This window comes from Chaetodon trifascialis, chromosome 10 (genome assembly GCF_039877785.1).
Source record: "Chaetodon trifascialis isolate fChaTrf1 chromosome 10, fChaTrf1.hap1, whole genome shotgun sequence".
NCBI classification, from domain to species: Eukaryota; Metazoa; Chordata; class Actinopteri; order Chaetodontiformes; family Chaetodontidae; genus Chaetodon; species Chaetodon trifascialis.
In genome coordinates this window covers 15,403,291-15,426,076 of record NC_092065.1, presented here as the reverse complement: position 1 = coordinate 15,426,076, position 22,786 = coordinate 15,403,291, and the positions used below count along the sequence as shown (strand labels likewise).

General features: G+C 41.8%; 3 protein-coding genes across 3 annotated transcripts; 1 reads left to right on the top strand and 2 right to left on the bottom strand.

Moving 5' to 3' along the window:
- Positions 1–169: 169 nt before the first annotated feature.
- On the top strand, positions 170–16,795 carry fbxl13 (F-box and leucine-rich repeat protein 13). Its single transcript, XM_070972028.1, has 21 exons — positions 170–357; positions 548–654; positions 1,198–1,294; positions 1,385–1,452; positions 5,712–5,866; positions 6,283–6,392; positions 6,482–6,580; positions 7,588–7,683; positions 7,784–7,919; positions 11,457–11,509; positions 12,269–12,369; positions 12,934–13,063; positions 13,549–13,647; positions 13,798–13,918; positions 14,006–14,168; positions 14,247–14,366; positions 14,455–14,578; positions 14,671–14,751; positions 15,085–15,219; positions 15,362–15,525; positions 15,617–16,795. The coding sequence occupies exons 1-21, from the start codon at positions 286–288 to the stop codon at positions 15,723–15,725; spliced, it is 2,340 nt and encodes a 779-aa protein (XP_070828129.1). The 5' UTR covers positions 170–285; the 3' UTR covers positions 15,726–16,795.
- LOC139337451 (leucine-rich repeat-containing protein 17-like) lies at positions 8,040–13,232 on the bottom strand. Its single transcript, XM_070972029.1, has 7 exons — positions 13,004–13,232; positions 10,968–11,127; positions 10,386–10,862; positions 10,020–10,234; positions 9,198–9,353; positions 8,569–8,710; positions 8,040–8,484 (listed from the first exon to the last, which is right to left on the bottom strand). The coding sequence occupies exons 2-7, from the start codon at positions 11,090–11,092 to the stop codon at positions 8,202–8,204; spliced, it is 1,398 nt and encodes a 465-aa protein (XP_070828130.1). The 5' UTR covers positions 11,093–11,127; positions 13,004–13,232; the 3' UTR covers positions 8,040–8,201.
- On the bottom strand, positions 16,556–21,267 carry fam185a (family with sequence similarity 185 member A). The gene is made up of 8 exons (XM_070972030.1): positions 20,718–21,267; positions 20,408–20,517; positions 20,162–20,254; positions 19,841–19,979; positions 18,223–18,264; positions 18,033–18,128; positions 17,784–17,918; positions 16,556–17,680 (listed from the first exon to the last, which is right to left on the bottom strand). Exons 1-8 carry the CDS (start codon positions 21,151–21,153, stop codon positions 17,568–17,570), a joined length of 1,164 nt encoding a protein of 387 aa, XP_070828131.1. The 5' UTR covers positions 21,154–21,267; the 3' UTR covers positions 16,556–17,567.
- Between the last annotated feature and the right edge of the window lie 1,519 nt (positions 21,268–22,786).

The following is a 22,786-nucleotide window of genomic DNA, read 5'->3' as shown; positions in this document are numbered from 1 at the left end:
GGAATATATATATATATATATTTAGCATGTGCAATTTGTTAACTGAAAAGTCATGTGAGTCTTTGTTGACCTTTTCCACACCACGTTAAGTTAGTTTTAAATCCAGCTGCAGCGCATAAGTTGTCCAACACTTAACGTTAGTTGAACCTTACCCACCTCGTTACCTGGCAACGTTACATTTCCAAAAGGAGATGGAACACCAGGCAAAATCTGCCACGCTAGCTAGTTAGCGCTAGTAAGAGACCTCGATAACTATTCGACTTTGAAAAATGTGACAGACAAGATATGGCTGTAGCAAACACAAAATCTGATTTGAAAGAGTGCGAACTGAAACACTGCCTGCCACATATACAGAAGGTAACGTAAGGTTAACGTGTGTACAAATGTTAAGATAGCTTCATGTAACGTTAACGTTGAGCTCAAATAAGTTCTTTAGTAGTTTATAAACATACAGTTCATTTTATTTGACTGTCACCGCCACTTATGTGTATACATTTCCTGAATGTAAAAATAATTTTTCTCTCCATTTCATCTTCTTTGACAATAGGTCTTAGTGACAGCTTCGTGCCTGTCATGTCCCAGTGACCCAATACAGTTTCTGAAAAACACTCTTGTAGCCTTTCAGGGACATGATAATCTTGAGGATGTGGACTGGTAGGTAGACCTGTTTTTTTGTGACTTTCCTTCAGGCGGACACTTGGTGGCTCACTTTCTCAAGTTTTCATTTCTATGTCAACAGTTTCACCGTGTTCTCCTCTGGTTACACTGCCCACCATTGTTCAGTTGCTTAGATAATCAGATTGCACCTTTTAAGTAACTTACAAATTAGCAATAATCAAGTACTCTATGTGGATGTCCATGCCTTGGATTTTGCAGACCTTTGCCATTGAAGTGCAAAAGCAACAGTCCTGGGGATCCAAAGCACCAGTGTCATTATTCATCTCAACATTTTTAATAGAATAATATCTTCTCTCTTTTTTGTCAACTTAGATTTTTGTTTAAAACATGTTTAATTCAAGACGTCATAAATCTTGTAAATGCTTTGAATGCACACAATTAGGATTCAACCATCTTTTAAGTTGTAAAGTTAATTGTACTTTAATCATTGTATTTAAGAATTCAAGAACCAATACTTAGTTTTATACAAATTCACTATGGATATGATCTATTCTGATGTCAGCTTTATTCTTTTTTGAGGCACAAGTTTGTTACTGATGCAGAACAGCGCATTTCAAAAACCTCTCAGACACATAGGACGATGGACACAGTCTGGATGGACCAAGATGGCACCATGGTACAGTATGGTTTAGTAGTATTCAAGTCGAGTCAAATCAAATTGGTTTTAGTGCTTTAATACTAATTGCTGTTCTGTTGTCCTTTGTAGCTGCCATTTTGTCTGGTTGAGAAGGCTCACTCCTGTTACAGGAAACACTTAACAGGCTCTTGCTTCAGGTAGGCCTGCAGTATTGCAGTCACAATAAACACATGATTGTTCGATTTATTGATCCAACAAGTTCTTTAGGGAAAAGGACCAAAGTGCCATTAGAGATAAGCTCTAGCACCATTTTTTCTTCCCTTGTTTGACAAAAATAGCATAGAAGCACCAAGTTTCTGCCAAACAAAGATTGAAGTCAACAATTTCTCAACCATCCTATGTAGTTCTGAGAAATATCAAATTGTGACGCACAAGTTAGATTTTTACTCATCAAATATTGTTGTCAACTGTACTTGTCAGCATTAAAAACAGGCATTGTTGATTAGCTCATCCCATGGGACACAATCAAGACAGGAGAGACAGCTGCTTAAAATATGTCATGCCTTTAGTAATCAGAGCAAAAATATGTAGCACTGCAGATACTTTTTCTCCCAGCTGAACATGGCAACAGACCCTATTGAAAATGAAAGAAATGAAAGAATTTAACTAAGTTTTCAGGTGTGAGCATTAAGTTTTCACAATATGAATACTTACCCATGTTTCCAAAAAGGACTCGCCAGTAGTTTCACCTACAATTAAAAAAAAAGCAAAATCCAATTTTATTGAGTACTAATACAGTTTTCATAATAGGCTCATTTTTCACTGGATTTCTTTCTGAAGTTCTTGGTATGCTCGAGAGCAGGTCAGCCGCAGTGTGACTCTTAGATGTAAATGGTCTGTCTGGAATTTTAATGTTTGTCTCTAGCTATATTCACCTCTAAGTTCAGTTGACTGAAGTTTTCTACTGAAAATCTGGCCACTGCTGTCTTTGAATCAGTATAATTCAATTTAGGATCCAAATCATATAAATGAAGGACAAATTATAAGCTTGTGGAAGTTTTTAGTCATTAGTGTAATCATTAGCACAACAGTGACGTTCAAGCAAAATTTTGAAAGTTTTTCCATACCATTTTATCTCACTTGAAAGTGCCGACTCTCCTTTACTGTTCTTCAAATCCTTTTGCACTGTGGGATACAGTGTTCTTGTATTTACGTGGGATTGGAGTCAGGTGTCTGTTGATTTTTACCAGTTTTCTTCATCCGGCTGATACGGTGCATAATGGGTCTTTGATAGAGATACTTTGCCCCTTACATAGCGGTTTCTGGACTGCACAACATATGTGTTTGCAGATGGTGTTGACATGCTGGGGCCTGTTTGAGGTGAAAGCCTTTTTGTGTTGCCACCATTTCTCCAAAAGCCATTACTTAAACTAGAGCCAGAAACTTTGGATGCAGACAGCCGTTGAAGAGGCTTGTAGGCCATGTTGCGGAGCTCTTTATTCACATTAGCTGGGCGCTTCTGTACCTTGGTTGGTTGCGTTAAAGTCTGTAGACGGCTAGCTCTGGTTGCACCTACATAGCCACCATTAAGAGACATGCCTCTTCTCTGTGGCATAGAAAATGAGCCCATGTGGTTTCTGGCAGCACGTATATCACCAGTTGGAAACCTGTCTGAGATTATATTTTTGATTCCTAAATTTCTGGACATAACTTTATTGCCAAATAATCTTGAAAAGGCTGTCTCTGATGCTGACGTTGGAGCCAGATTAGTTAGAGAGTTGAAGCTTGCATAATCGACACCGACCACAGAGGAGATCCCCCTCTGAGTTGAACCAGAAATGGGAATCAGGCTATTGTCAGTTATTTGTTTTGGTTCATCATGTGGGCTGCTTGTTTGAACACCCATGTGGCCACTACTGCTCTGTAGTGAAAGGTTATCAGAGCTTGAAGAAACAGAACCACTGGATACAGGAAGGTGGACAGTGGAAGTGTAGTTTATATCTTGTGATTCCTTTCCAACAGTTGGTTGATACGACTGAAATAATGGGGCTGGCGTTTTCCTGTGTTTTGGTAGATAATCTGGGATGTAGAGTTGACCTCTTGGTGCATTAACGTATAAACTTTTGCCATAGGAATTCAAAGGAGGATTTACCACAGACAGGAAATTGGCTGGTGACACCCTGCTTAGCTTCTCACTTTGGATATTTGGAAGTTCAAAGCCATCGGATGATTTTTGATACCCCGTTGAAGAGTCATTGTGAGGTGTGTATCTTGGTTGTTGGATATTCTTCTCAGACTTTAGAGGCGTTATATTGGATGTCTTACTTGGATCGTAGCTGAAATCTTGAGAGGGGCTTTTCAGAGAGTTGACAGGGGGGGCAATCACATGGCCACTGAAAGAAAAATCCTCTCCAAAGAATGAGCCAGAGGGTATTTGTTCAGGGAGCTTGTAGCTTGTTGACTGAACATCTTCATTTTGCACGTCAGCACTTGTGAAAATATCAGGGTTTTCCACAAAAATGCCACCATTGTCAAAACTTCCATAATTACTTGAGACATGCTCTGAGGCTGCTAAACCATAGCGTGGGTGGAGAGCAGAGCCTGGACCTTGGCTGTCATAAACACTGGTAGAAATGAGACTTGCGGTGGAGTCGACAAGATCAGGGACAGAGAGGCTTTCACTTGGCATGTGGTGGTTGGCGTCCTCTTTACTTTGTTCAAACACTGTATTCACAGGTTCTCCCCAGACTTCATTTTCACTGACATCATCATGGGCAGAGGCTTCCTTTGCAAAACTAGACCTATAGCCTGTGTCAGGTTCTCCCTTAATATTTTGAGCTTTAGAAGCCATTTCTTTTTCCATGATTTTCCGTGCAGTTTGAAAATGACTACTCATGTCACTTCCTGGCATTAAAAAGGAGCTTTTCATCGTTTCTATAAACAGTTTGAAATCTTTGATTGTCGGGAAAGTGATACCCTCCATAGGTTTCTTTTGTGCATGCGTCTTTACTAAAAGGCCAAAGGGTTGTTGAGAATCAGGACTTTCACGCTCATATTTCTGCACAAAGGGAGTCGAGGGGACCTCTGAAAACTTATCTGGCTCATGTCCTGATTCTGGTCTGCTTTGTACCATCTCTTCACTGAAGCCAGTAACAGAGCTAGCATCGTCATTGTTGTCATGGTGGACTGGTTCTCCCTGAGGGGAAGCAAAGCTTTGGTGTCTCATAGCCTGCATCTCATCCTTTGGACTAACAGAATCATGCTTTGTGTTTAAAGATGCTCCAAAATGGAGCTGGCTGGAGGGTTGTGGACCAAGCATACCTGCATGGCTACTGAGTTCATCATCATTGACAGAGTAGCCATGTGCAATATTGTAACCTATCAGGGAATAAACAGCCATTAGATTTAATTCATATGGTTGAACATTTTCAGGAATAACGCAGCAATTTTTACCTTTTTGTGGAGGAAAACAGATGCAGCCCCACAACAGCAGAGTGCAAAGCCAAGAAATCCTGAAAAACAATAAATTTGGAAAGATAAAAACAGCACTAGACCAGATCTAGCCAAACATAGACCTGGATTTTACTTACCCAGATGGAAGAATCATGGCAGTGAGTTCCACCACAGCAGTAACAGCAGCAGATTGTTGATTGAAACTAGCAGCCAGGATAACAATCAATCATGCTCTGTCCTGTCTTTTTCCAGAATGTTTGAGAACAAGGAATAATCAGAAATGTTCAAGGAAGGTTACAAAAACTTTTCAGATTCTGCTTACACTGATTGCAATTAGGTGATTGCAGACAGCTGGTTCTGTGTGAAACAGCCAAACTAGACAGGCATAGGTGGAGCATTGACTCAAGGGTTTGTGTGGTGATGGATTAAATATCACTAAAAACTATAGAAATTTAGTTTTGAACATGATAGCTTTAAAATAGCTAATAATATAGTCTTATAGTCTTTTTCTGAATTCACAGGCACTGTATAAATTGTAAATGGCTGATAGGAAGACACGGGTTCAACACATTTAACTAACCTTCCATGCAACATGTTAAAACCTCTGAAACTGATCCACAAAAGTAAAGCATTCATAATACCATGAGGAAGTGACTCACATAAAACTCTTAGCTGAAATTTGGCCCATGTGACTGAAAGTCCTTCTCTGGATCATTGTTAACAGGCTGTTGGGTTCATGAGCATATTCTGTTTCAGAGATTAGCTTTCACTTGTCCATTGTCAGTGCAGACTCCTGCGTCATTTTCCTTTTGTCCAGTCAATCACTCTTTCCTGTCTGAATGTCCCAAATCGCTTCAGTTGAGATCATATAAAAAAACTTATTTGAGATTAAATTATATTATTTCAGTATTGACTGCTCTTCTGTGGGGTTAATGCAGGTTTCTGTTTGCCCATGTTCCTTTCCACTGAATTAATAATGAGCTGTGTTTGTTGTTGGGGACAGGCAGTGGAAGAGGTTCATTGCACAGAGTAAGAGAGATACCACAGAGTTGGCTCTGAATATGGACCTGATGAAGACGCATTATGAGAGAAATTGCCAACGTGTTGCACTCGCCAAATGGTCAAACTGGGTAAAAAAACAAAAGAAGACGCAGGCTGGTAGGTGATTACTTTAGTAGGAATGAAAAAGTGATGGTGAGGAGTTTTTACATAACTAATGTGGACTGACTGTTTTGGTAAGCTATGACTCTCTCGTGTATATAGCCAGAGAAAACATGCAGTGGGGTTAAGAAATGTGTCCAGATATGTATAATTTTTTCCCCACTGTGTACACCCACTCTTGTGACTCATTTTGTCCCCTGCACGTTCTACTTGTAAACTCTGAGACTTGACTCTACTTTTATAAGCTACACTAATGTAGAGATTCAGAAGAATCGAACATTGTGATCATACCATTGTCACCATAATTTAGCCCACATGTTATCCTCTGCTGAAGATGTGGAGAAATGCAAATAGTTGCTCTGTTCAAAAGTGATGGGTGTTTAAAACAGAATTTAAATTTCTTTTCAACTTAGTTGCCATCGAGAAACTTGAGAGACTTGTAAACGCTGGCCGCCTTAAGCGCATCATAGCTGCTTGGCGTAATGTTGCAAAGGACTCAAAGAGGACAAAAGAGTACTTGAAGGTATACTTTGGAATTTTTGTTAAAAAAAAAAAGTATAATGAATGCAGATTTCTACATTTCTTGTCTGTGTATTTTTATGAATCATGCAGAGGTTGGAAATGGAGTTTCCTGAAAATGGCAGCAAAGTCCAAAGGACCAGGGACGAATGTGACAGACTCTCCTTGCTACCATACAGCCTCTCACTGAAGGTAGCATTCACGTGTCACTCAGCCGGTTTCTTTATGTTTTACTTCATAGTCCATGATCTCGATTAGTTCCCCAACAGCAAGATAATACGCCTGAATTTAAAGCTGTTGGTGCTTCACTTCACTGTTCTATAAGCAGTCAGTGAGATCATATCTGTTACGTAAGACTTTCTGTGAAGTGGACTCCACTCTAAACATGCTTCCAGTCTCTGAGGCCAGTTGATTAATGTTGCAGCTCATTATGGTTGATTATACCTCTGACCCATTACCACAGAAAGGGTTTTGTTTATGGCACAACTCTCTCAAATGATCTGGTTCTGTGCTTTGTTTTTGCATATCAATTCTAAGATTTTTCTACGTCTTATATAATTATAGGATTACTTTCATACCAGTGTCTCTATAGTTTACAAATACTAAAAACCCCCGGAAACATCTTTGTGACTCTGCTTTAGCTTACCAGTTACCAGCCCCTATTTGTTTTGGATTCGCATGCAAAGAGAGTGCAGTTTTGGCTTTATTTTTTCTGTTTTTTTTTTTGTTCAACACCTCTCCAGATAAATAGTGCTTCAGCATGACTATGTTTGGAGAAAGAAAGAGGCTGCTTGTACACTTAACTCACACTGCTGTGCAAAGTGGCAGCAACAGAGGTGGCTGTGAATCTTGTCCTCTTCACACTGGCCAAACATTTCCAAGTGACAGCTGGTTATGTGAGATTAAAACCCACAGGACCATAAGAAGTTGCTTCATTGCTTTAATCTGTGGATTACTTTCTCAAAACATTTGCATCAGACAAGGATGTGCTTTCACTTTTATATGTTCCATGAACATCTTTTTCTAGTCTTACAAATACTTAAGTGTTTACTGAAACTTTCAGAATGTACCTTATGACAAGAACATGGAAAATGCATGTCACTGAGGAAAAAATGAATGCTTAAGTACTTGGATATTAGAGAAAACTGAAATGATTCCACCTTTCCGAAAGATCAAATATCATGATATTTCCTCTGCAGATCTTTCAGTATTTAGAATTGCGAGACTGGTTGAACTGTGCTCAGGTGTGTTGCACATGGAAAGCTGTCATCCAATCAGGCAACTTGTGGAGTCAGGTCTGTACTGGGAGTTTGATCCTCGTATTTGATTCATAGTCATTTTTAAAGTTAGACTTGAAACAGGAATCTAAGTGTTCCCTAATGTGTCCCCTGTTAGATCAACTTCTCTGTGGAGAAAAAGTGGATAACAGACAGCACAATGAAGCAGGTTTTGCAGAACTACCGCCCATTTGTGATCCATCTCAACCTGCGTGGCTGTATAAGTCTAACGTGGACAAGCTTGAAATCTGTCAGTGAGTATTGCAAATTATGTAGCCAGATATATAAATATTTCTTAATACTCATGTTTCACTGAGGTGTGCATTGGCCCATACAGATCATGTTCTTGTAGTAATAATCAGTCAAAACAGTCAACAGATTGACATTTTTTTGTATTTTGAATAAAAAGACAAAACATAAAAGCAACACTAAAAAATTTAGTTTCTCCATCTGATACAGACAGTTTTATAATATTGAAAGAAGTGAAAACAATGATGCTTTTTAAAGTCAAATTTTAGGTCAGACGTTCACTTGAGTCAGGTCAGCCTGATGATCTGGTATTTCTGCGGCACTCTCAAGTGGCTCGGCTCCAGCTCCTCCTCCAGCTCTCCCTGCACTTCCATTGGTGTGTTCCATAACTCGGGGTCCGTTTGGTCCTGATCTGTTCTGCTGTGCTGTCTGTCCTTTGGACACTCTCTGTTGTAGGAATGCACATACTCCTCCACACTCTCCCCAGTATGTTCAGGAGGGGAGCGGCACAGCAGGCCAGAGTGCCTCACCCCTGGGTGCAGACGCAGCCAGTACATCATGTAGTGGATGCTGAAATAGTACACAGTCAGTTTTTAATCCTTTTTTGGATTTGTTGAAAAAAATGATTGTAAACATTTGAGCAGAAGAACCCACCTATAGTCACACACCCAGGGGTTTCCTCCTAGTTTTAGCTGTGACAGGAAGTAAAGGTCTTCAAGAACGCCGTACTGGACAAAATGCAGGTTGTTGTCGGACAGGTCCAACTCACGAAGGTGCAGCAGGCCAGACAGGGAACCTGGAAGAGAGAAAAGATAGAGAAACATGTCATATATCCCTTTTTTCCTGCTTCTCTCAGTATAACTATATTGAGACAGACCTTTTTTGTTGTTTATTAACTAAAAGTAAAAAAGCCAGTGATGCAAATAAACTCTGATAGGAATGTGTGGGCTGCTGTTCAGTTTGCATTTGACTCACTTAAGCACAGTGATCACTTTATGTTAGTAAGCATCTCAGCTTTCCCCACTATAAATAAATCCAATGCTGTATACACAAAGATGGCAGAATACCAGCTGTCTCTGAAAAGGAAAAATGTCAAACAGAATTCAGCAGCAGTTGTATAACATGTTCTCAACCTTTTGGCTCTCCATATATCTATCAACCAAAGAAAAATACAGCTTTGTTTGTGTAGGATTTCATCCTGGCTATTACAGGAAATAGGAGGCATATACTGTAATGTTTCCTGATTGTGATTAATAGGCATGCAGCAATAATAGCACACATACCTGTGTCAATGCGCTCCATGTTGTTATTACTGAAGTTTAGGGTTCTGAGGCTCCTCGCTCCTTGGAAATCTCTGGCTCTGAGATGACTGATTGAATTATGGGACAGATCGATATGAACAACATCTTCTGGGATACCTGTGGGCACCTCAGATAGACCTAAACATAGAGGGGAAGGAGTTACTGAAATACATTTGATTAGTTTACCCCGGCCAAAAATGACTAAAGTATTATTAAAGTGTATATTCACAAGTTTCTAGTCTGCAAGTCTAGAAGCTGATTGGTGCAGAAGGAGATTTATGCTCTGTCTCTGTCCTTAACCTGAATTTGATACTAAAATCCAGGCCTCCTGCCAGTACGAGACAGACAGGCACATTATTTGATTTACTCTATTCTTGGGAAATTTTTAAATGCTTTGGCATGTTTTGCATTAATTCTTTGCAATGATTTATTCTGATGTACCAGCCAAACTTTGTTTAGCTAATGCTTTCCAAGTTGTTTATAAGGTACAAAGTCAGAGGTTAAGGAAGCAAGCAACATGACATTGAATAGAAAACACCTGCCAAACCAGATGTGTGTATTTGCCAGATCCTTGTCTAACCCTGAAAATCCTCTGAGAAATAGAAGTTAAGTGATCTCAGCCATGCAAAGTAATATTTAATCATTAGCATATGAGCTCTGTGACATAAAGCTTCAGAGGCATTTTTCCTTACGTCTCCATTGCATAAGAAACATGTGTGCTGAATTTCTGAAAACAGTGAGGTTCAGAATAGGGTCCAGTGAGTCAAACTGATATGGGAAAGTAAAAGCTGACTGTGAACTTGCCTCGGTTACTGCAGTCCATCCGTATTTGGGGGAAAAGGTAGGTATGGCAAGATGTGGTGGCATCTGGTTTGGTGCGAATTGGAATGGGCTCCACAGGGTATGTGGAATCTGTTTGGTCACCCTGTGGGTCTCCGGTTGGATCTGTCTCTTTACAGAGTAACTCTGGGTCCACATTCTTCAACTTAATGCCTTTTAGCCTGATGGGCTCTGCACACCTAGAAAAAGAAAACACCGTTCAGTCACGGTAAAATCAGGTGTTATATTTTGAGGCTTCTTGCTATCCTGAGAGCCAGTAATGACTTATACACCTGTGGAATCAGAGCAATAGATCACACTATGTCAAACTCTTTTTGTGGAATCAATCACCTGGCATGATTTCCTAGATTACGGTTGCTCGGGACCTGAAGGGTACGTACGAGGCTGTCCATCGGGCAGAGACAATTCCAGGGATTATCGTATAGACGTAGGTAGCCAAGGTTTGGCATGGGGATGAGGGCCTCCTCGCTAAGTGTTCCCAGGCGGTTGTGCTGCAGCAGCAGGGTTGTAAGGCGTTTCAGGCCCTGGAAGGCCCCTTCCTCTACTAAAGAGATCTGGTTCTGCTGCAGGTCTAGGCTGGTTAAACTCTCATATCCAAAGAAGGCACCGTCACGAAGGACTTTGATCCGGTTGCGGGCTAGAAGGAGGTGCTTGGGTTGTTTGGACCAGGTCTGTGAGGTGGGAATGGTGGTGAGGCGTCGGTCCTGACAGTCTACAAAGACTTCTCGAGATTCTGTTGACTCTGAGCAGTCAGGTGCCGCGAGCTTGGAGGGACCTGATCTGCTGTGACGCCCAACACCCCTTACCCTGAGAGTTTTCAAACACACAGAAAATGGCTCGTCAGTCTTTCCATAGTTATTAGAGCAGGTGAAAAATGGACTGAGCACATTAGACACAAGAGTAAAACCATACTTGTCCCGTGTGAGTTTGTGTCTTGCACCCCTGAGGCCTCTACCCTTCCCCGGTCTTTTCATCTCGGTGGAGGGGAGCAAGAGGAGGAGCAGGGAGGCTAAGAGGAGTGAGGAGGTCAGACGCATCTTGAGCCCTGAAGGGATTGTCCTTTCAGTAAGAGCTGAAACCAAAGAAGGAGTTTGAACAAGCTAAAACAGGTTTGGAGACAGGAACAGTGGGTCAAAGCGTTATTGTTGATCGAACACAGCTGCTGCTGAGGAAGAAGTGAGATGTAGAACATTACGTAAGAGATAGGAGCCATACAGGAATGTATATACAGCTCTGAAAGAAACCAGAACACTGTGACACTTCACGTTGATCCTTACATAATGTGGTATATTACTTTATTACTTCACAACATACACATAATGATTTCAGAAGATGGACTTCACAACTTAACCAGCCATCTCTCTGCTCCTCACTTGTTTTCGCTGCATTTTGTTTTTTAAGGTGAATGCAGGAACCTCCAGGAGCTCAATGTGTCGGAGTGTTTTAATGTTACAGTAAGTAAAACATTGTCATCACTAATGGTAATGGTGTAGACTTTATATCACATGTACTACTTTACTTTTTATACTGTTTTCTAAAGTTTATTGACAACTAGATCGCTAATAATGATAAGTATTTTTAAAGTCCTGGCTTATATTAAATCAATGAAAATATCCATTGAAAATTATCTTTTATCTATGCTTGCACTTTGTCTGGGGAAGTGTCCCTCAGTGTTCCTCATTATGATCATCATCATTGTTAAGATCTTGCCCAACATCATAGATAAGAGCAACATTGCTTTTGGTCAGTGTCTGGTTGCACTTTTCCAAGTTGTTTTAATTTTTTGCATAAAATTGATTAAATTTCATGAAAACCAAGTATTTAAAAAAAGGGATGTTCCTGACAACTAATTTCTCTGTCGTTTGAACAGAAGTTTACACTTGAAACCGTTAATCACATGCTTCAATAACCAAATCATATTTGAAATTACTTGTGTGACACTGTGCACTGTGCATCATGAACACTGCACATCATCCTGTATTTTAAGTTTGTACATTAAGAAAATAATAATAAGTTTAACCGACTTGTATTTCTGGTGCAGACAAACGAGGGTAGCAACATTAAATTGACTAGTTGCCTGATCGCGTGCATCCCTAGCTTAAATGTTTGTTAATGCACTGTTGATTGTGGTGTTACACTGTGCCATGTGCTCTTGTAACAGGTGCCCTGCTGAGCTCATTTAAGGTAACATGTAAATCTCTGCTCTTTAACAGGATATAATGGTGCAGAGAATTGTGGAGGGCTGCCCATGTCTGCTCTACTTAAACCTTTCTTGCACACTGATAACAAACAAAAGTCTCAGAGAACTGTCCAGGTAAAACTGCCATGTGGCGAGATTTCTGCTGCAAACTGTGGTCCAGTTCACCCACATCTCCAGACTGAACAAAAAAATCATGTGTGGTGCTCCTTATTTTCTGTCCCGTAGTTCCCACATTTATCTCCTTATCTGTTTGCCCAGTGTGCAGCTCATTGCTGGCTTGTATTTCATGTCTCAAAGCAGCTTGGTCAGTGCCAACTTAATGATTTAGAGGAACAGATGTGACACTCGTAACATAACGTCTAGACTGTGTGAATGCATTGATGATAGATTTACAAGTACATTCGCTGTCTCTCTCTCATCTGTCGTTGTATCAAGCAAAATGTTTTGGAAATATTCCACATTTTACTGTGCAAGAATTTGAAGATATCTACTTTCAACTCCAAATGTGATGTTATTTCTGATTAAGATGCTTTCCTTCCAGATTATGTACTTGAATTTACACCTTTTCTTTTGTTAAAACACAACAAAACAATCAACTACAATCCACACAAAGCTTAAACACAAAGAAGGTATCCTCCGTGTTTAACATAAACTATTCTAACTACTGATTTTGAACAGGAACTGTCTCAACCTTCAGTACCTGAGTCTGGCCTACTGCTACAGATTCACAGATAAAGGCTTAATGTACCTGACCACAGGGAAGGGCTGCCACAATCTCATCCACCTCAACCTGTCCGGATGCACTCAGGTCAGTCGCCGTGCTCCTCTTTGTGAGCCTCCTCTCAGTGTAGCTTTTTGCCTTGTTGAAAGTTCAGTGCTGAGTCCGTCTTGGATAAGTCCAGTCACTCCTCTCTGTTTGCACGTGTCTCCTCTTGTTGCTGGCTGTACACTGGTGACTGTTTGCGCTCAGAGCGAATGAACAAAGACCTGTGGAAGAAGAGTAAGAGGCAGCTGTGGCTAAGTGGAGGGTTGGGTTTATATAACCGACTCTGGCGCAACCACTCACCATGTGCACACTCCATAACATAACACACATGCACCAGGACATAAAATGCACCTTCCTCCGGGAATGTCTATTAGTTTGGTTCCAGATGTATGGTTTCACTTTATGGGCCCCTGAAAATGTGAGGAGCAGGAAAACTGCATCCAGGAGAATGAGTCAGATTCCAGCGTACACACATATTTTCCTCCCCCCTCCTCCTCCTTTCTCTCTCTCTCTCTCTCCCCTCCTAGATGACAGTAAATGGGTTCAGATACATTTCTGCTGCATGCCCATCACTCAAAGAGATTGTGATCAATGACATGCCCACGCTGTCAGATAGCTGTGTCTTGGTAAGTTTATGCATTTCTAACACATCACAGGGTCAACATCCTCACTCAGGAGTATTCAAGAAAGGCATGGAGAATAAGGAAAAACAATTTACTTTAACTTTTCTTAACCCCTCCCAGCAAAGAGGTCTGAGTCTTCCTCTTCTCTAACAGGCCTTAATTGCCAGATGTCGCTGTCTGTCTGCCATGTCTCTGCTGGATGCTCCACATCTTTCCGACGTGGCCCTCAAAGCCATTGCAGAAGTAGCCAGACTGAAAACGTTTAGCACAGAGGGTGAGATCATTGTTCATTCTGAAACATTCATTTCCACATACACATGAAAATATAGAAGCATCTCTGTTCCGCACACGTGTACTTTAGGTAACAACCAGCTAACAGACATCAGCTGGACGGCCCTGTGCAGCAGCTCACAGGACCTCTGCAGACTCCACGCCGCAGAATGCCCCAGAATGACTGACGCCAGCCTCAAATCTGTGGCCGCTCTCAAGAACCTGCAACACCTGGACGTCTCACTTTGCAAGAAGTGAGTCTGTTGCTGCGGTAGTTTTAGATTGTGTACTTTTTGTATGAAATGACATGATGGACGAGGGTTTCATTTCAGGTTGAGTGATACTGGGATCCAGTGCTTGACTGAAGGTTCCTCATCGACCAGTCTGAGAGAGCTGAATATCAGCAGCTGCAGTCGCGTCACGGACAAATCTGTCATGAGGATTTCACAAAGGTGTATAGTATGACTTCACACACACATATCTCATTGTGGTCTGTGAAATGGTATCACGCAGCAGCTTTTCGTGTTTACACTCTCTCAGGCTGTGTAAACTGTCCCATCTCAACTTGAGTTATTGCGAGAGACTGACTGACGTGAGTCTGGAGTGGCTGAGCAGCAGCTCTGTCTGCTCTCTTGACATCAGTGGTTGCAACATCCAGGATCAGGTATTGTGTGGATGTTCTGACCCTCACAAATTCCTGAAAGAAGATAACTTGCCTTGGTGGTGAAGTATGTAACTCAGTATTTGTATTTTTAGGGGCTGGCAGCTCTTGAGGGAATTCGTTTGAAGAAGTTGGTGCTTGCTCAGTGTGTCTACGTCACAGACATTGGCATAGAGGTACAAGCTAGTTAGAATTTTGACACGTGGCCAGTTGTGGCATTTGTGTAGAGCGGTTTACGATATTTAGAGGGTGCTTTTTCCGGCGTTTGCTATTATCAGCAGCTGACAGAAAAATGTTGTACCATGTTTCCCAGAAAATAAAAAAAAAACTCACCAATTTCCACAGTTGCTGTTTTACTTGCTGCTACAGCCTACAAACAGATGTGAACAGATGGAGGCATCTATGTCCTCTCGTAAATATGTTCCCCAGTTCCTTCATGTCCTCATCTCATCCACTCACTTTCATTCCCACATCCCTTCTCTCATCTCCTCTGTTCTTCACGATTGCAGAAGCTGTGCAAGACTGTGAGAGATCTGGAACATGTTGATGTGTCTCACTGTGTAGCGCTGTCAGACCTGGCCATCAGAGCCATTTCATTTTACTGCAGAGGTCTTGTCTCACTGCGGATGTCAGGTTGTCCCAAGGTACACACACACACACACACACACACACACACACACACACACACTCCTCCAGAGCCTTTAAATGTTGCCTGGCTGAAGTAGATTGTGTTTCCCCTTTTCATCTCATGCCACATGTTTTCTATTTTCCTCGGCTCTGCCTCAGATGACAGATATGGCGGTGCAGTATCTGACAAGTGGATCTCAGTTCCTGCGAGAACTTGATGTGAGTGGCTGTGTTCTTCTCACAGATCGCTCTCTCCGACACTTGGAGAGGATCTGTCCTCCTCTCTGCTCCGTCACGATGGCCTGCTGCAACAGCATCTCCAAGTAGGACACACGCTTAGAAGAACACCGCAAGTTATAGTAGTTCTAACACTAACTATAACTTTTAATGACCAGAGTGTGTCTGTTCCTTCAGGGCTGCCGCCTTAAAGCTTGAGCCACGTGTGGAGTACTGGGAGCACAGCAATGACGACCCTCCATACTGGTTTGGATACAACATAGGCCAAATGCATTCAGTCACATGACCCATCAAGACTGGTGACTGATGGGGAATGATGCAGCAGCACTCAGTGATGACAAGAGCAGCAAGTACAGAGAGGATACAAACTGATCCCAATTAGGCATCACACATAACAGCAACCATCATTTTTGGGACATTGTCCCAGAACATACTAAGAGCATCCTGAACAATCCATCTTGAATGATACACCCGAGATAATCCTCACAAGAATGAGTCACATGGCTATAATCCCACATTACTGTAGAGTAATCAGATTACACCTCTGTGTTCTCTGTACTCTACCTGCCTGCATAGATGCTCATACAGCACACTGCTTCAGCACCTCACTGAGACTGATACACATTTCTTGAGCCCCTGACAATGTCCTGTGCCGCTGACACTGCTAGACTCTAGTGGGTTAATATTAGATGACCAGTGCATAAACATGTCCACTTTTTAGAGGATACAGTTTACCTCAGGGTCGGTTCTGGATCCTTTAATATTTATAGTTTTATATTTTACCTCGCTATAATATAGTGTATTTCATTTGTATAAAGATAACACAATTGTGTGATTGCTCCATATTCCATGCAGCCAAAGTCTGCAACTTCTCAGTTGTAAGTTTTAAGATCTGAAACAGCTTTTTTAAAAAGTGAAGTGTTCCAGTTTTGGTCTCGAGGTATGCTCCTTAGATGGTACTCAGAGAAACTACAAACACAAATATAGTCTATGGCTGAGATGCTTCCAAAACTCTGAAATTACTAAATGGTGTGGACCACTAATTATTTCCCAAGGGTGACAGCAGTAACACAAACCGCTGTGTGCATGCAGAAGTTGGCCTGTATCTTCAGCACTAAACATCATAATTGGTGTGTTTATTTAAGAAACTTTATACTTTTATAGACATGGAAGTAAAAAGCACCTTGGTGCTGATCGACATTTCAACTGTCTGATTTCAGAGCTTGTTAAAAATGATTGTAATTGTTTTTAAGTTTCTACATTTCGTGATGAACACCGGTTTGTCTCTGGAGTGTCTGCGTACTCAGAGTTTTCTTAATGTATGCTCTTTAAATTAAAAATCTATTCACTTACATTACAATCATGGGGTATCTTTTGTTCTAACACTTTAGAATTTCATTTCACTTGATTCTGTTTTTTCTGACATTCTCTGAAAGTATGGATTATAGATTATCTATCTATCTATCTATCTATCTATCTATCTATCTATCTATCTATCTATCTATCTATCTATCTATCTATCTATCTATCTATCTACAGATTTGCTGTTCATTTGAGCAAATGCTCTTTTAGAACATACAAAGAGGACTGTAGAAAATGTATTGTGAGTTAGTAGTTAGATAAAAATGTCTTAATTATTAGCTTTCATTAATTAGAGCTCGGTCAATACCAGTTAGATTCTGTAATTGTAAGTGAATTTGAGAGCACAGAGGCAGAGGTGACAGTGTCTAACTCAACTTGCCTCCAGATGAAAAAAGAAACCTTCCCATGCTTTTTGTCACAGTTTGAAACTATTAATTGTTAAACATACAATAATTTGCAATAAACATGCAAAAATACAAGCAAGCACACACTTTCTAATTAACATTCAGCACAAACCAACACTGATGTGCACAGCACGCTTTCCAGACATTTCTAACACATACAGAGTATTTTTAAATACTATATATGACACACGATGTCCTTATTGAAAGTACAGTATATCCTGAGCAGAGACTTCTGAAGACTTCAGTGAGGTAAAGGTACATCCAGCCTTGACGATCGTCAGTAAATATCTGGCTCTGTCTGCAAGTGTGAAGCCACAGAGCAGTAATGCAGCACTATGAAGTGAAATTCAGTCACTCATGGCTCAGCTCCCCAGCTTCAGGGACTCGAACCAGCTTTGTGTCTTCAGTCTGACAGAGCCTCTGTCTGCCTGAGCTTTAACCCACTGGTCCACTGGAGGCTCTCCATTTACATAGCCTGAGAGAAACACAGATGTATGTAAAGGAAACAGAACGTTCTGTGTGGGTTCAGTTAATTGACTGTGCCATAAGGTGTGATGTAATGAAAAATAACAGCTTACCAGCAACTGTGGTTTGGCCTTCAGTTGTGTTGTTTTCTACTCCATGCAGAACAACCTCTGGGCTGACATCCACCGACGCTCCACAAAGCTCCACCCCTGCTTTCAGCGAGGAGGGGACGCGCACACACACTGCTCCTACGTCCACAGAAGAACGAGGGAAAAACAAAGAAGAGGAATATGACTCAACAGATAGAGCGGGAAGGAAACCTGTGGTTGATGAGGTGAATACTCTTCATACTGTGCGTTTACCCTCCTGACTGTGGAGTTCAGCGCTGCCACCGTCTCCCACATAGACGTCAATGCTCCCGCTGTGAGAGGAAACCTTCAGGAAGCTATTTGAACCATCTGCAAAAGCAAAGAACGCCTCAGGTTGCTTTTACCGGCCGCTGATAGATACCATACGTGGTTCATTGTGCAATCAGAGAGTCAGCTTGCTTACCAATAACCGTATCTCCAGACACATTCTTCACAGTGGCGTTACCTTTCAACCAATGAAAGCACAGGGTCAGGTTTCATCAATTTCACTAGATTAATTTCAGTTACTGGTACGTGGAAAAGCCTCTGTCCCAGACTCTACGCATCATAAATCTGCATCACCAAAGCTAACAAGATAATCATTCCCATGTACTCTGTGATGAGAGGCTCGTCAGTATCAGGAAGAAATTAAAATTCTAAGTGAGTGACGCGTTTCTTCACACCATGCTGTTTGTCTTTGTGCTCCAATCTCTACTTCCAAGAATTCAGACTTTTCACAACTAATCCTTTTCATAGCTTCCCCAAAACAACAACATGTACAGAATTTGTGATAAATTGCAGCCGCATTACACTTAAATAGACTCTGTTTGGATCTGAGTCCAGGATTCCTGATAAACCGAAGCCTGTCATACCTGCTTTACCAACCACGTTAATAACATAATGCAGCTATGTGCCAGAATGCAGGGCTCAGCAGTAATGGTTGCCAGGTTGCTACTGGCAACTATTTAAAAAAAATTGGCAAACAATTCTCGGCCTTTGGTACAATAAGAAACTTTTTAAGGTGAAAAACAGAGCCAGCAAACAGCAAAACGTGCTCCGCAAATTGAAGAGATTTGCGATATTTCTTGCATTAGCGATATTTAAATACTGCTGTTACAGTCGGAACCAGAAGCAGACTATGCTGCACATGCGTTGGTGTGTTTACATGTGTGCACACAGGCATCTGTTTTATAGACAATGGCGAAACAAAGCAAGTTGTTTGACTGTGGGGTGAAAAGTTTGACCAGTAAGTCAACATCAAAAAACGAATGTGTGGACGGATTCAGCTGACAACAACCAGATGAACCAGAATGAAAAACAAAAAAGGAAATTTGTGAAGTCTTGGGAGGCGAGGTATCCTGGCATCTTTGAGCTGGATGGAAAATTATACTGCAACACTTGCACAACATACACCTTGATACGTCAGGTTCAGTAGCTCAAAGTAGCACATTCAACAGAGACGAAGGGGTGAATGAAGCTTGAAGCAACACGAGCCATAAAGACATAACAAGGCAGAGGATAGAAGACACAGGCTGACACACCCGTTAGAGTTAGCTGGATTCATTTTAGAGGAATCTGTGACGAACACGACAACAGCTGCGCTTCTGATGTTCTGTATAGCAGGATTCGAGGGTGGACACGTTAACTGATAACACTTGTTTCCGAGATTGGCAACAACTTTTAAAAGTTAGTGTTGACCCCTGCAATGGCTCATGGGAAGCAGACACCTTTAGACTTTGGGACCTAGTGGCTGCAGGTTGTAGATTAATAAAATATCTATAGATTCAATCAGTTTTGGGTGCAGGCTGCAGAAGCTTGAGTGCTGGAGTGAATTACCAGTTAATCATATGGTTGGTGGTTTAATTTCACAATCTCCTGTCCACATGTTGAGCTGTTCTTGAACAAGACAATGAACTCCAAATTGATGAAAAACGTCATGTTTTGGACAAATGAGTTGAATGTAACATTGAACATTTCTCCACTCTACATATGTACACAGATGCTTTAATATAGATGAGGAATAGATGCTGCTGTTTGCTCACCGTGTACGTGCCCCAGTTCTACTTTGCCAGAACAAGAGGAGACGCAGCTGGACTCGGCATAGATGGCTTTGACCTTCAGGGAGCCATGTTCTGTTGAAACATTCATGCTGGTGCCCTGGAGCTTCTTGACATCCACTGACTGCAAATACACAACTGATCACTGCACAGGACTGTAGCCAGGTGATGTATGACTTCACTTGTCTCCTAATCAAAGCTGTCAACCATAAACATCAATACTGTAAACGCGTTTAGATGAAGCCTGTATTCAGGCTGCTGCTGCCCTCTAACGGCTGCTGAGTGTAAGTGTAACACTGTCCTTACACTGTCTCCACATGTGCTGATGTCCACATTCCCATGGATAGTTCCCGCACCTGTAACACGCCCTCCATGGGACTTGACCTCAACCTGGTGACCCTGAGACACAACAGACAAAGGTTTGATGAGTCACATCTACTACTCTACAACAACAGCCTAGTGGGCTGATTGGTGAACTCCACCAATGACATGCAGCAATATGCACACACCAGTGCACCTCCATATGTTTTTATGTGCACTTCTGTCACCTACCTTGACAGAGTGCAGCAAACAGTTGCCCTTCTCTGTCTGCACCCTGCAGATATCACACTCCATTTTCCTCACTTGCACACTGCCTTTTCCGTGAGTGGTGATGAAGAGATCTGACAAAAACAGAAAATATTAGGGTTACATCAAGGGACAAAAGACAACATCATGCCAAAAATCTGATGACATTTTAAAGCTCCATTAGGACATGATCAGGTAAGCCATATTGTTGACATCCAACACTGTCCCTGGATGTTGTGTAAACATTAGTACTTTTTATCCTTAACTGCATCATCGTTTCACAGGACACACTCACTACTCTTTATAGGTGCAGCCAGATCAATGGACACGCTGCTGTGAACCTTCCCTGCTGAGATGAGCAGCTCTTTGCTCTGGTCGTTGTAGTGGACGTGTAAGTGATCCAGACCGACCTCCTGCTCGGTGTCTGTTCCGTGGACTGTGATGAAGGCTCGGTCACTTTCCGGGAAGGCGTGCACGTCCAGCGGGCGGACGGAGATGCTGCAGCCCAGCTGTGCCCGTACCGTGCTGAAGGGGCTCACCTCCAGAGCCCACTGCTTCAGAGGCTGCTTCACCTCCTCATCTGTCGGACACCTGGAGGGAGCAGAGATGGAGAAGGACCGCGATGTATGGAGAGGACACCGAAGGGCTGTTAGTGACCTGGAGCGGACAGTGAGGGACCAGCAGCGGAGAAGTCCGACACATCCCCGCGGACCAGCTGCGCCCCAAAACATATCTGTCACCTTCCGGTAAACCAGCTATGTTACAGCAAATTAACAGCACTAACTGCTGAATATAGCTGCCATTGAGTCAGCATGGCCGTCTCAGCGCTGTCAAGACGGTATCGTATTGTTAATGCATGGCTAGTACTTCCGGTATGAATTTTCAGTTTAAAAGATCGCCTACAGGGTTCCACGACGCGCACGCGCTGCTCCTGTACGCAGTCTGTCCGAGTCGTAATGAAAAAAAAAATTGAAATAGGAAATTGTGACAAGGTAGGGAAAATATTACAAGACAAAACACAGAAGGATATTCAAAATCAACACAATGTGCAGCAGGCGTCACACTAATAATTTCACAAGTCGGAGTTAGAAGAATAATACAGGAACCTCTGATAAAATGCTCAAGTATTTTTACATACTTCAGCATAATAAATGAATAGTTTTAAATATATATTTTCATTGTAGTCCTCTATGGTCCAGTTTATTTTCTGCGATGAAGACTTTTTCAGTTTGAAAAACTACATTTTGACATGGTGATCCATTTCAGCACAGGAGCCCCCCTCATGTTATCTGACATTGTGCTTCAGTGGTGCTTTTCCTCAAACTAATATTCAATCAAATTGCCACACATCAAGCCTGGAGGTTTTAGGGGCCCTGTAGTTCTTGGCCTCAGTGCAGTGACTGATTGGTAATACGGACTTTCACACTAAACATTGCAAGCACTGAGGAGTGCTCTCGTTTTCACCTGTTTACATAGAAATGGCCTAAATATTCCTTAGTAGAAGTCCACTTTTTCCCATGGATGATAATAATAATAATAATAATAATAATAATAATAATAATAATAATAATAATAATAATAATAATAATAATAATAATAATAATAATAGGGCTGCACGGTGGCGCAGCAGGTAGTGCGCGTGCCTCACAGCACGAAGGTTGCCGGTTCGATCCCCGGGTCAGGCGGGGCCTTTCTGTGTGAAGTTTGCATGTTCTTCCCGTGCATGCGTGGGTTCTCTCCGGGTACTCCGGCTTCCTCCCACAGACCAAAAACATGCTCATTAGGTTAATTGATGACTCTAAATTGTCCGTAGGTGTGAGTGTGAGTGTGAATGGTTGTTTGTCCTTGCATGTGGCCCTGTGATCGGCTGGCGACCGGTTCAGGGTGTACCCCGCCTCTCGCCCATTGTAGCTGGGATAGGCTCCAGCCCCCCGCAACCCCGAAAGGGATAGGCGGTATAGATAATGGATGGATGGATAATAATAATAATAATAATAATAATTGTCTTTTATGTCGAAGGCCAAATATTTCACTTCCGGTCTTGGTCCACCTCACTCTAATACACTTCACAAACCGGATGTACGAGTTTGTGTAAACTTAGTACCGCCCCTGTTTTGGTCTTGTCCAATCAGTTGGCCTACGTGAGCAAATTGCAGGAGACGTCGCCCTTGCCGCAAAGGCTGTCGGGAAGGTGAGCCTTGAACCGTCTGCCGGCGTCTAAATGTCTAACGTCTACTGCATCAGAGTTAAACATTAAGTCTTATCATGTAAATCCGATAAGTCGCATGTCTCAGAGGAATCCAAGGACGCTCCCTTGTTGACAATGTTGATGTCATCATATTTGCCATTGAATTTATTGTTCAT